Below are 14590 nucleotides of genomic sequence, written 5' to 3' on the forward strand. Positions count from 1 at the left end.
TCTGGAAAAAGAAGAAATGAGAACAAAGAAGCCACAGATAGAATAGAAACCATTTTGATTTGCAGAACCCAAAAGGCTTTTAGTATATATAAGGAAAAGCAAATCTTAGACACAAATATTGAGAGATGTAAGCTCTATTATTCAACAGAATGAAAAAAGGACGATAAAGTGCACAAGAGGCATAATATTAAAGATCCTGATTTTATAACACTTCGAATTATGTGCAGTACTACAATAGTAACGGTCTGTACCTCTCAACCTCAAAAAGACATGTTTAGAATGTTTCACACTATAAGGAATCTTCCTTCCTTCCTTCCTTTTCTTTCTTCTCTTTTTTTTTTTTTTCTGGAGTCTCACTCTGTCCCCCAGGGTGGAGTGCACTGGCGCAATCTTGGCTCACTGCAACCTCCACCTTCTGGGTTCAAACAATTCTCGTGCCTCAGCCTCCTAAGTAGCTGGGATTATAGGCATGCACTACCATACCTGGCTAATTTTTGTATTTTCAGTAGAGACAGGGTTTAGCCATGTAGGCCAGGTTGGTCTCAAACTCCTGACCTCAAGTAATCCACCCGCCTTAGCCTCCCAAAGGGCTGGGATTACAGGCGTGAGACACTGTGCCCGATCCCTATGTTATAAGGAATATGAAAAAGTAATATGAGATGCTAACTGAAGACAATCAATATTAAATCAGCTTTTTAAAAAAACATGTGTTACTATATAATAAATTTTATTTTATTTATTTATTTATTTTAGACACAGGATCTTGCTTTGTTGTCCAGGGTGGAGTGCAGTGGTGAGATCATAGTTCACTGCAGGCTTGAACTCTTGGACTCAAGTGATCCACGTGCCTCAGCCTTCTGAATAGCTGGGACTACAGATACGCACCACCATGCCTGGCTAATTTTTTTATTGTTATTTTTAGAAATGGGATTTCACTCTGTTGCCCAAGCTGGTCTCAAACTCCTGGACTCAAGCAATCTGCCTGCCTCTCCCCCGCAAAGTGCTGGGATTACAGGCGTAAGCCCCCATGCTCAGCCCACAAATATTATTTGTATTGTTTCTAACCACCTGGGTCCCTTTTCTACTTTACCCAAGATTGGGAGGTACATCACATACACACATAGAATTACTTTATTATTGGTTTTATTCTGTTGGTTACTTTGCAAGCAAAGATGAAACATATGATTAAGCAATTACATGTGCCTTGCATGAATTTTAGAGGGGTTTATAAGAAGCATGTTAATGTTCTGTTAGCAAAAACAAGCCAGGCTCTGGCATAGACCAAATGGCTTTTAGGGACAAGATGATCTGTGTTATGGGTGATATACCACTTCATGGAATCGGGATGGCCCTTCACAGTCCCAGGATGAGCACGAAGTTAGAATGGAGTTTCACACAATGTGAAATATCTGAGGAAACTTGGGTTCATGAAGATGAAAAGGCTACGGATGCACAGAATCTGGATAAGTGCTGAAGGTCTGTAAAATGACAGCTGTGGAAGGTTAGACATCACCTAGAGTCAGAGAAAATGATCATCTAAGGATGCAATCATCCAGCAATATTGGAAGCTAAAGAATTTCTGGAGAAGATGGTATCTTCCTTTCTAACATACAAAAATCCATTCTTCCCCCATACAGTTATGCATAAGGAACTTACCAATAGCAGCTTTGACTTCAATAGCTTCTGAATCCTGGGAATATTCACTAAGTCCAGCTGCATTGACTGCTCTGACCCGGAAAATATAACTCTGACCAGTCACTAATCCATGACAAGTAAATCTAAAAGGAAAACAAGTTTAAAAAATTTTTCCTAGGAGGAAGATTAAGGAAAATGATTGTTAGCTTAATGGAGTGGATCTGGCTTTATGAAAACAATTTTTTTTTGTAATTTATTTTGAACAGAAATGGGGTCTTGCTGTGTTGCCCAGGCTAGTCTTGAACTCCTGGCCTCAAGCCATCCTCTCGCCCACCTCAGCCTCCTAAAGTGCTGGGATTACAGTTGTAAGCAGCATGCCCAGCTAATAATTCATTTTTTAAAGGAAGAAAAAGATGTAGAAAGATTCAAGTAATGTATATACTTTAGACAAGAAGGTAACTAAGGCACTTTTCTAAACCCACTTTGTCAAAAAATGAGGAGTCCTGGTCTTTCCCGAATGCACACCAGTAAAATAGGGATAATGATGCTTACATGATAATTTTCATGTAGAGGTTAGTTATAAAGTATATAAAGTACCTATATAGGGCCTGGCATATATGAGGTACTTAATAAATAATAATTAGTATTAATATTATTTTTAATAATAATTTTAGAGTATAACTCATATATATGTATATATATGAGTTATACTCTAATACATATATATATATATAGAGAGAGAGAGAGAGACAGAGTCTCACTCTGTTGCCCAGGCTGGAGTGCAGTAGCACAATCTCAGCTCACTGCAACCTCCACCTCACAGGTTCAAGTGATTCTCTGCCTCAGCCTCCTGAGTAGCTGGGACTACAGGCACCCACCACCACGCCTGCCTAATTTTTTTGTATTTTTACTAGAGATGGAGTTTCACCATCTTGGCCAGGCTGGTCTTGAACTCCTAACCTCGTGATCCACCTGCCTTGGTCTCCCAAAGTGCTGGGATTACAGGCAAGAGCCACCAAGCCCAGCCAACTCATATATATTTTTTAACTTTTATTTTAGGCTCAGGGATACATGTGAAGGTTTGTTATATTGGTAAACTCGTGTTACAGGGGTTTGTTGACAGATTATTTCATCACCCAGGTATTAAGCCTAATACCCAATTAATAATATGATTAATGACTATTTTAGGTATATAACTATGGCTGTAAGGCATTGGTGGCTCCTTGTCATAGAGGCCTAGTCACTGTCTCTCTGCATGCCAAGGAAGGTACTTACTTGGGAAATTACCATAGAATCTGAAGATAAGGTGAACAATGGATTCTAGAATTACCATTTAGAAATGAAGATTCAATAATGAGGCGTGAATCCATGGGCAGTTTCATCCATAAAACAACCTCACTCTTTTCATAGCTATTAGGGTTATAAATAGCTGGTTTATGAATCACTGTAACATATGAATCCATCCTAAGGACTGCAGCCAGAGGAAATAACAGGTCTGCTAACGAATCTGTGACTATTAGCTTGTTCAAGTATTTAAAAAAGGAGCCATAATCTAGGCCAGTCCTTCAGTCCTTAGAGTCAGCTTGCTTCAGCAAAGATTTATTGAGGTCTCAGTGTTCCAGACACTGAGTTAGGTACTGTGGACAAAAGATGAACAAAAAGTGGTGCCTGCCCTCCAGCAGCTCCTGCCTACGCACCACCATCACTTCTAAATAGTCCCAGGAAAATGCTGGGTAACTCCAAGGAAAAATGAAATACACCAACAGGCTAAATGAATCTCTTGCAAAACATATTGCCTTCCCTAATTAATCTGTTTATCTCTACTCTCTCACGTTCTGCAAAGCCAACTCATTCTATTGGGGTCCTCGGACTGAGAAGTGGTCCAAGCCAGAAGCTGCAGAACAAGTCTATTTGACAATTTCTGGGAGGGCAGCATCCCCCTCTCATATTGGTCTCTGGTCTGGGTATAGATCAGAATTCACCATCAATGTGCAAAGCTGATTGATAAAATAGTTGAAAGCAAGGAAAAAACCAACCCTCTCCCCATTAGAAACAAATACAAAGAGGCAGCAAATTATTCTGAATGTCTTTGTTTTGGTGTTACTATGTCTGCTTAGCACTGGATTTAATCATGTTGATGTCCAGAATTTGTAAAATTTCGATACTTTTTTCTCTTCATTTAAAATTCCTGGGTAATTTATGTTAAGTAGAGCATATTATATCCTCAGAATCTAATATCACATTGCATATTAGATGTAAAATCAGAGGGTTAAAAAAGGAAGAAGCAGCAAAAGCACTATGAAACGAACTCTTACAATAGTTGGCGTTATGTGTTGCTAAGTGTTTAACATCACCAGTAAACCTTTTTAAAAGAGATGTATTGCATCTAATGTGTTCAATTTTAAATTCATTTAAGTATCTAAAGTGTAATTTTTTGTTTTGCTTGTTTGTTTTTTGAGACAGGGTCTTGCTCTGTTGCCCAGGCTAGAGTACAGTGTTGTGATCATAGCTCACTGCAGACTTGACCTCCCAGGCTCAAGGAATTCTCCCACTTCAACCTCTTGAGTAGCTGGGACTACAGCACACCACCATGCTGGGCTGATTTTTGTATTTTTTGTAGAGGCAGGTTTTCGCCAGGTTGCCCAGGCTGGTCTCAAACTCCTGGGCTCAAGCAATCCGCCCACCTTGGCCTCCCCAAAGTGTTGAGATTACAGACAAAAGCCACCACACCCAGCCTTGTTCTGTTTTGTGTTTTAGAGATAGGGTCTCCCTATGTTGCCCAGGCTGGCAGTGGCTATTTACAGGCCTGGTCATTGTATCCTACAGCTTCGAACTCAAGCTGTAGTTGAACTCAAGGTGAACTCAAGCTCAAGGGATCCTCCCTCCTCAGCCTCCTGAGTAGCTAGGACTACAGGCCTGCCACTGCCTTGGCTTATTTAAAGTATAATGTTTTCTTGTTTTTTTTAGTTTGTAAAGACAGGGTCTCACTATGTTGGCCAGGTTGGTCTTGAACTCCTGGCTTCAAGCAATCTTCCCACCTCGGCCTCCCAAAGTGCTAGGATTACAGGTGTAAGCCACCACATCCAGCCAAAAAGTAAAATGTTTTTTAAAAAATCTCCCCCATTGGATGTCTGTGTGCTGTGTGTGTCTACGGCAGCTCCAGAGGCCATTGCCCGCCCTGCACGCCCAGTTGAGTTACCGTGAGCCCTTCACGGGGTTGTTGTTACAGGGCTCCCACTTGCCAGAGCCAGCAACGCTTGCCTCTATGTAGTACCCGACCAGCTCTTTGGCATCTTTGGACTCCTCCCATGAAACTACCACTGAGGTGTCTGTGTTTCTGCTTGGGATGATTTTGCCAGGAGCCTTGGGGATATCTGAGAAAGAGGAAAATGGTGATCAAACTCAAGTGGTTTTAAAAATTCATCCTTACCATCTACGCACAAACACACACCTAGGTATTTTATACACTTTGTCATGTCAAAAGAACAGCTGCTTTATTTTACGATTTTTTTTTTTTTTTTTTTTTTTTTTTTGAGACTGAGTCTCGCTCTATCACCCAGGCTGGAGAGCAGTGGCGGGATCTCGGCTCACTGCAGCCCCCACCTCCTGGGTTCAGGCAATTTTCCCACCTCAGCCTCCTGAGTAGCTGGAATTACCAGGCACGCACCACAACGCCTGGCTAATTTTTGTATTTTCAGTAGAGATGGGGTTTCACCATGTTGGCCAGGCTGGTCTCAAACTCTGGGACTCAGGTGATCTGCCTGCCTCGGCCTCCCAAAGTGCTCAGATTACAGGCGTGAGCCACCACGCCTGGCCTACATTGTATTTTTTAAAGCAAAAAAATTAAAAACAGGGAACATGGATAAACTAAATGTCCATGAACTTCAGAAAAAACACATTATCAATATTGTTGAAACTCCCAAAGAAGTTTACTTTTCATAAACAAAAATAATGAATTTTTGTTTAATGTATAGGTTAAGTACAGCCATCAAGTAAATTTATAATATGAAAGAAGGATGTCACCATTTTTACTCCTGGCCAAATATACATATACTAGATCTTGCTTTGAAATTTTCTCTTGAAGTAAAAGAAGTTTACAGTTGCTTACCAAGTTTGTCCCCTACCACAGTCACCTCCGTTGCCTCCGAGGGCTCACCAACTCCTGCAGAATTAGAACAGCGGACGCGGAAACAGTAGGATTTCCCCTCGACAAGGTCAAACAGAGCAAAGCGGGGAGACTTCACGGGGAGCTCCGTGTTCACTCGCTGCCAGTTTTCTGTTCCTGCCTCACACTGCAGCAAGAACAGGGAAACCCATTGAAAGCACAGCAAGCACAAGCGAGAATCCAGGCCAGTCAACTCCAACTTTCATTCATCTGCAACAAACCACTCCCTGTAATGCAAGCTGGACTGGAGGAGAGATGAGGAGGAAATAGAGGATGAGGCATCTGAAGTTTGTAGGATTCTCTAAATCAAACATGGCTTTTGATATGGTTTGGCTGTGTCCTTGCCCAAATCTCATCTAGAATTGTAGTTCCCATAATTCCCATGTGTGTGGGAGGGACCTGGTGGGAGATAATTGAATCATGGGGGCGGTTCCCCCATACTGTTCTCATGGTGGTGAATAGGTCTCATGAGAGCTGATGGTTTTATAAGGAGAAATCTCTTTCACTTGGCTCTTATTCTATCTCTTCCCTGCCACCGTGTAAGACATGCCTTTTGCCTTCCACCATGATTGTGAGTCCTCCCCAGCCATATGGAACTGTGAGTCCATTAAACCTTTTTCTTTATATAAATTACCCAGTCTCTGGTATGTCGATCAACAACATGAAAATGGACTAATACAGCATTGTATTGTTTGAAAAATATGCTACTTTAATATTTCGCTTCCTTTGTTAACTAAATACAATAATCTGCTTACAAAAGTCTTATTTTGAGGATAGTTTGGGGTCAGATAATTTTCTAATTTTAATTAAATTAAATTTTATTTTATTTTATTTTATTTTTGAGACAGGGTCTTACCCTGTCACCTGGGCTGGAGTACAGTGGCACAATCACGGCTCACTGCAGCCTTGACCTCTTTGGGTTCAAGTGATCCTCCCACCTCAGCCTCCCAAGTAGTTGGGACTACAGGCACATGCCACCACACCTGGCTAATTTTTGTATTTTTTTTGTAGAGACAAGGTTTCACCATGTTGCCTAGGCTGGTCTGGAACTCCTGGGCTCAAGCAATTCACCCACTTCAGCCTCCCACAGGCATGAGCCACTGCGCCTGGCCTGCCCATTACCTATTTAAAAGAATTCTTGGTCCTTTTCTTATCACTCTCTGTTTCTTAGCCTGCTTTATTCTTCTTCAATCATGTATCACTATTTGAAATTAAGTTATTTATTTGTTGTCTCCTCCACTGAGGAGCAAATCACATAAGCTCAAGGAGCTTTGTTCACTGCTTTATGACAGAGCATAGAATTCCATCTGGCAAATAGTACATAATAACTACAGTATTTTTTTCTTTTTCTTTTTTTTCTTTTTTTTTTTGAGACGGAGTCTCGCTCTGTCACCCAGGCTGGAGTGCAGTGGCGCAATCTCGGCTCACTGCAAGTTCCGCCTCCCGGGTTCACGCCATTCTCCTGCCTTAGCCTCTCCGAGTAGCTGGGACTGCAGGCGTCCGCCACCACGCCCGGCTAATTTTTTTTTTTTTTTGTATTTTTAGTAGAGACGGGTTTCACCGTGGTCTCGATCTCCTGACATCGTGATCCGCCCGCCTCGGCCTCCCAAAGTGCTGGGATTACAAGCGTGAGCCACAGCGCCCGGCCTTTTTTTTTTTTTTGAGACGGAGTCTCGCTGGGTCGCCCAGGCTTGAGTGCAGTGGCGTGATCTTGGCTCACTGCAAGCTCCGCCTCCTGGGTTCACACCATTCTCCTGCCTCAGCCTCCTGAGTAGCTGGGACTACAGGCACCCCCCACAATGCCCGGCTAATTTTTTGTATTTTTAGTAGAGAGGGGGTTTCACCGTGTTAGCAAGGATGGTCTCAATCTCCTGACCTCGTGATCCGCCCGCCTCAGCCTCCCAAAGTGCTGGGATTACAGGCGTGAGCCACCATGCCCGGCCCAGTATTCTTTTTTCTAAATGACTGAAAGATGAAGAGGTTTTTCTACTATATAATCCAGCAATCCCACTGCTGGGTATCTATCCAAAAGAAAGCAAATCAGTATGTCAAGGAGATATCTGCACTCCCATGTTTATTGCTGCACTACTCACAATGGCCAAAATATGGAATCAACCCAAGTGCCCATCAGTGGATGAATGGATAAAGAAAATGTGGTAAATATGCACAATGGAATATTATTCAGCCACAAAAAAGAATGAAATCCTGTCATTTGCAGCAATATGAATATAATTGGAGGTCATTAAGTGAAATAAGTCAGGCACGTAAAGACAAATATCTCATGTTCTCATTCATATGTGGGAGCTAAAAAATTTGATCTCATGGAGGTAGAGAGTAGAATGGTGGTTACCAGAGGCTGGGAAGGGTTGGGGGTGGTGGTGAAGAGAGGTTGGTTAGTGGGCACAAAAATACAATTAGAAGAAATAAGTTCTAGTGTTCAATAGCACAGTAGGGTGACTATAGTTATCAGTAATTTATTATGTATTTCAAAATACCTAAAAGATAAGATTTGGAATTTTCTCCACAAAAATGACAAATGTTTGAGGTGATGGGTACCCCAATTACTCTGATTTGATCATTATACATTGCAAAGATGTATCAAAATATTCAGTGTACCCTGTAAATATGTGCAATGATTATGTATCCATAAAAACCAGATTAAAAAAAAAGATGTTCTCTTTTTTTGCCCAAGTCTTAGAATAATTAATGGGAAAACTAATTTAATGAGACTCTATTCTTAAAATTAAAATGATTTAGAGTGACTTGGAAATCCTCAAATGAACGACATGGTGTATATTTGAGCTCTGGTAGAAGATACAGTAAGAAAACTGTCAGAAGTCTTTGGTAATCCTTTTTCCCTCCTATTTTAATTTCCAACTTTGCCCATGGTTGGTAAGAGAAGAAATTTAGAAACTCTTGCCTGATTTCACTACAGAATTTTGTAATGTTTTCAAAAGACTTTTCTGAAATCCAGATCTCATGACAGGTTGACCGGCTGTCAGGATGGTACATTTTTGGGACTTTAAGTTTATTAGTCCATCACACAGGATGATCTTCCTTGACTTGACAGAGAGGCAACATGGCATGGCATAGAGGAGACAACGGGATGGGATCTGGTCCCTTTGTGTTAATAACAAGCCACGTGACCTTGGAAAGCCAAATGCATGCTCTCGGCCTCAGTTTCGTCTTCTATAAAACGAGCAAATTTGACAAGGTAACCTCTAAAGTTCCTTGCAGTGTTTTTTATGATAACGTTATCTTTTGTGTGTCTGCTGTCTCCTGAGGGACGAAACTCTCTCAGATCTTTAATCTTTTCGTTTATGGCTTTGATTTCTTTTAACATATTCCATCCTGGCAAATTCTTAAGCCATTATCAGTTGTTTATACTCTCATAAAAAAATAGCTGCCTTTCACTGGCCGAAAACTTTATAAGCCATTTTACTCTTTACTCCTCTCAACTATGCCACGGAGTAAGTACTGTGGAGGTCGGATTGTATGATTGTCAACGTTTTCCAGAGAAGACAAGCCTGGGAAGATTGAAAGGTGGCCTGGTGTAATAGTTGGATTTATGCACCTGAACCAGACTGCTGGGGTTCAAATCTCAGTTCTGTGTTGTACCAGCTCTGTGACCTCAGGCAAATTATATACGTTTCTATGCCTCAGTTTCCTCATCTACAAAATAGGCATGATCTGCCAGGCACAGTGGCTCACAACTATAATCCCAGCACTTTAGGAGGCTAACAGGGGAGGATTGCTTGAGCCCAGGAGTTCGAGATCAGCCTGGGCAACACAGGGAGACCCCATCTCTACAAAACACTTAAAAATATACAGGCATGATGAAAACAAAAATATTTACCTCATAGGGCTACTCTGAATTAAGTGGATTAACTCATGTAAGGTGCTTAGAACAGTGCAAATCTTAGCTATGTTCATTCCTGCTGTTAACGAGTGATACAGTCCTTGTCTCTGACGCGACTGGATTTTTGATAGGGGAGTGAGAGAAAGAGCTCAAGACGTAAGACACCTGAGGAAAAAGTTTGGGTCTAAAAAGAACACAGTAGGACGGGGAGGCTGGAAGTGCCAAGGACTGATTTATCTGAGTCCCCTGCTATAAACCCTTCAATTTCACCCATTCCAGGGATCAAGGACATGCCGTGAAGAAGAACAAGCACAGCGGTGGCCCAAGAGGCGGCATGCCGGGTGCAGGGCACCCTGGAACAGACGCGGCAGGGACAGGAGTGCACAAACCTTTTCCCTTTAGAAAGGTCAGCATATCAGAACAGCTGCACCAGAAATAATTTTAGCCTCAGCTCAGAACAGTTTGACATTTGGATGGTTCTGCAAATGTACCCCAGGTCCCTGGATGTGTTCTGTGTCCTCAATACCCAACATCCTGGGTGTTCTATGCCCTGTGCAGGCCTCCCTACATAGTACTGTGTTCATAAACGTCCCCTTCTGTTCCATGCCAAAAGGTGTGCTGGGGGAAGAATATTTAAATTTTTAATCACAAACTCATAGGTATTTAGGTCGAGGGAAGTTATAGACTTTCACAGAGAAATTAGAGTTTGTATGACCAGAGGAAAGGTTCAGCAGAAGCCAAAGTTGACTCATCCGCAGAAAACGCCTCCAAATAGTTGTTATGTGTCCTTATTGTAGGAAAGATGGTAATTACTGTCACAGAGGTTATTCAGAACCTTCTTCCTATGGAGTGTTTCAAAGAGATTCAGTGGGGGTGTGGATAAAACACACTAGGAAATGAACATTGATCCACCACTCTATTTTTGCCATCTATTTTCTTTTAAAAAGCTTAGAATGCAGCCAGGCGTGGTGGCTCATGCTTGTAATCCTAGCACTTTGGGAGGCTGAGGCAGGAGGATTACTTGAGGTCAGGAGTTCAAAACCACCCTGGCCAACAAGGTGAAACCCTGTCTCTACTAAAAATACAAAATTTAGCCGGGCATGGTGACTCACGCCTGTAATCCCAGCTACTAGGGAGGCTGAGGCAGGAGAATTACTTAAACCGGGAAGGCGGAGGTTGCAGTGAGCTGAGATTGCGCCACTGCACTCCAGCCTGGGCAACAGAGTGAGACTCCGTCTCAAAAAAAAAAAAAAAAAAAAAAAAAAAAAGCTTAGAATGCTACTCAAGTTATATTATATTTGAAGCTGATATCTAGAAAGTATATAAAAATTGAATATTATTATTGTAAAACAAGACTGTCTTGGAAGATATCCATATTGCATGTAGAGGAGATAAGGCATTCATTGTTACCGATTTGCTAGGAATAAAAAGGAAGTGAAGAGTGCAGCTCAAAGATATTTGCATATTGTCTTTATGTTGTTACCTAATTTGCAGAAGTTTGCATACACCTATATACCTATGAAATGTATTCTCTTGCAACAATTATCAGGGAAGGTGACCCAATAGGTGTTACAAAAATTGAATGATCAAAACAGTATTAAGGATAAAAGAGAAAGACCTTTAGGAAAATTAACTGAGCACCACATTTTTATAAAAAATATTTCTACGATTTTGCTATGAAAGTAAAATGTAAAGTAAATGATACCTTTTCATGCTATCACACAATTTTATAAAAATAAAATTTTAAAGTACAAACACTTGTTTCATTTATTGTTCTAAAAAATGGTGCATTGCTACCAAGAAAAATATAAATGTTCTTACATATGGGATAAAATAAACTTATTTTCTTTCATTTTCTCATCAGAACCTTTTTTTTTTTTTTGAATGGAGTCTCGCTCTGTCACCCAGGCTGGAGTGCAGTGGTGCAATCTCAGCTCACTGCTAGCTCCGCCTCCCGGGTTCACGCCATTCTCTTGCCTCAGCCTCTCTGAGTAGCTGGGACTACAGGCGCCTGCCACCACGCCCAGCTAATTTTTTTTTTTTGTATTTTTAGTAGAGATGGGGTTTCACCGTGGTCTCGATCTCCTGACCTCGTGATCCGCCCACCTCGGCCTCCCAAAGTGCTGGGATTACAAGCATGAGCCACTGCGCCCGGCCGCCATCAGAACCTTTTTAACGAATGGATTTTGAACCTCATTTTAAGCAAATTCTCTTTAAATGTCGTTTTCCAGTAGCAATGATCCTGTTAGCCAAGGACTTCTTACCCCCGCAAGACCTGTGCCTTGCCTGGCCGGCTCTCCTATTTCTACACTTGTGGCTGAGTCAGTTCTGCTGAAATAATGTCCTGTACAGGTCTTGGCTCTTCTCCATTTGTTGGGCATAAATCCTTATCAGAACTACCCTCAAATATGGATGTGTGATTGATTCACATACCGTTCTCATTCATTCCACCCATTCTGGGCCTTCATTGCATGCTGTCCTCTCTAATGTTCTAATTCCCGACATAATTGTAAGATATCTGCGAAAGAACTTGCCAATATTTATTGTTTTGTGATCTCTGACCTCATTCTGCTACCTCTACACAGAGTGGGGCTAGCCAAGTGCAGTGGCGTGAAGTTGCTGTCTTCCACACTCCCGGCCATTTGAGAGTATTGCCCCTTCTCTGTTACCCCCTCCCTTCTAGCCTCACGATGTTCATGTCCTACTACAGAAGGAGGAGTGGTAGAGAGATGAAAAGCCATTACCAAAGCAAGGGAGACAGGAAGGTCTCTAGAAAACATTGTCATACAGGCAATCTACCATTTCGGGAACATTTCTCTTCTTGTAGGGGTTACGATATTGGGTCTGCATCTCTTAGGAGTCTATGGGTGAGTCTTGGGGATCCATAAACCCCTTGATTTTCAGGCACAGTTCTGTGTGATATACTTTGTTCTATGGAGAGAATTCACAGTTTATAACGATCTAGTGAGATCAGGACATGCTCCCTCCTCCTCCCTCACTCCATTGTCCCTGGGAATTTAGCCTCTACTTTTCTAAAGAAATCCTTAGGAGGCAGTATGAGGTCATGTTGATTCTAGAGTCTTACCTTTTCCACAAAGTACATAATGCCCTCATGACCGCGCTGGCCAGGGGGCTTCCAGCTGAGCACCACATAGCTCCGGGTGGCCTCAGTGACAGAGAGGTCTGTCGGGGGGCCAGGCACAATACCCTCTGAAAAACAACAAGGAAAAATGAGAAGCACACATTCTGGGTAGCCCAGGATACTCAGAGAGCCACGGATGCTGCTCTCCTCCTGGGGGAAGAGTTAATTATGTCTCCACAGTATAAAGAAGTACCTTGTCTCTAAAATTCCCCCAAAATATCATTCATTCATTCATTCTTCAAATGCCGTTGAGCAGTTGTTGTTGTTTTGGTTTTTTTGCGTGGGGGAAAGGGTCTCACTCTATCATCCACGCTGGCATGCAGTGGTGCAATTATGACTCACTGCAGCCCTGACCTCCTGGGCCCAAGTGATCCTCCCACCTCAGCCTTCCAAATAGCTGGGACCACAGGTGCACACCACCACACCTACATAATTCAAAAAAAAAATTTTTTTTTTTGTAGAGATGAGGTCTCCCTATGTTGCCCAGGCTGGTCTTGAACTCCTGAGCTGAAGTGATCCTACTGCCTTGGCCTCCCAAATTGCTGGGATTACGGGCGTGAGCCACTGCAGCCAGCCCCATTGCTCATTTAGAATATAGAGCTAAGGAATCTAGGATACTCTTCTTATCTTTAAATAGTTCTGAGGCCAGGTCAGGAGTGTTAGGGTGAAAGCAAGGACAAACTTCCAGAAGCACCCAGATCCCAGAAGTCCCAGAACATCTAGAGTTTAGAGCCACATGAACCCTCCACAGACAGGATTTACCCTGGCTCAGATATGAAAATAAGTGGGGCACAGAATCCTATAAGCAGATAGGCAGGAGCCAAGGTCCCAGTGGAGTTGAGTTTATAGTTTTAGTAAAGTTTAGGACAGTTTTAGTTTACAGTTACAGTAAAGTTGGTCTTATCAGGCAGGGAGGGAGGAGACTGGAAATACATAGACTCCAGAGGTCAAGAAAAATAATGGAGTACAGAAAAAATATTTAAAGAAATAATGATGAAAAATTTCCAAATCTGATGAAAACTACAAACTCACAGATTAGAGAAACTTGCAAACTCTATAAGCACAAGATATATGAAGAAAACTACACAATGCATATCATAATCAAATGTTGAAAAAACAGTGATAAAGAGAATATATTAAAAGCAGATAGAGAAGACACATTATATATTGAGGAACAAAAATAAGAATAAAAGCAATCATTCTTGTAGTGTAGATCTGCACTATGCTGGCCAAAGCTCTTAAAGTACCGAGAGAAAAAACTGTCAACCTAGAATTCTATATTCAGTGAAGATGTATTTCAAGAATGAAGGTAAAATAGAGGGTTTTTTTTACATAACAAAAGATAAAATACCTGCACTACAAGAAATGTTCAAGGAAGTGCTTCAGGTGAAAAGAAAATCATATCAGATGGAAATCTGGATTTATACAAATAAATGAAAAGCAATGGAAATGATAAAAATGTGAGTGAATAAAGTCTTTTTTCTTACATTTTGTATTTCTGAAAGATAATTGACCACAGTCAAAATAATAATATCATATTGTGTAGTTTACAATAAATATGCAAATAAAATGTATGACAATAACAGCACCAAGGCTAAGAGTGGGAAATGGAATAATACTGTTGCAGGCCAGGCATGATGGCTCATGCCTGTAATCCAGACACTTTGAGAGGCCAAGGCAGGTGAATTGCTTGAGCTCAGGAGTTTGAGATGAGCCTTGGCAACATGGTGAAACCGCATCTCTACAAAAAATACAAAAATTAGCCAGGTATGGTGGTGTGTACTTATAG

At 41.5% G+C, this 14590-nt stretch overlaps 1 protein-coding gene across 1 annotated transcript in view; it reads right to left on the bottom strand.

The window, feature by feature from the left end:
* MYOM1 (myomesin 1) overlaps positions 1 to 14590 on the bottom strand; it is a 181896-nt gene that overhangs the window by 66868 nt on the left and 100438 nt on the right. The window contains exons 15-18 of the mRNA XM_055237126.2: positions 12745 to 12869; positions 5744 to 5927; positions 4835 to 5009; positions 1657 to 1778 (exon numbers count right to left, since the gene is read on the bottom strand). Coding sequence (XP_055093101.2) covers positions 1657 to 1778; positions 4835 to 5009; positions 5744 to 5927; positions 12745 to 12869 — 606 coding nt within the window. The remainder of the gene's footprint in view (positions 1 to 1656; positions 1779 to 4834; positions 5010 to 5743; positions 5928 to 12744; positions 12870 to 14590) is intronic.

The sequence above is a fragment of the Symphalangus syndactylus genome, chromosome 1 (genome assembly GCF_028878055.3).
Source record: "Symphalangus syndactylus isolate Jambi chromosome 1, NHGRI_mSymSyn1-v2.1_pri, whole genome shotgun sequence".
Taxonomy (NCBI): Eukaryota; Metazoa; Chordata; class Mammalia; order Primates; family Hylobatidae; genus Symphalangus; species Symphalangus syndactylus.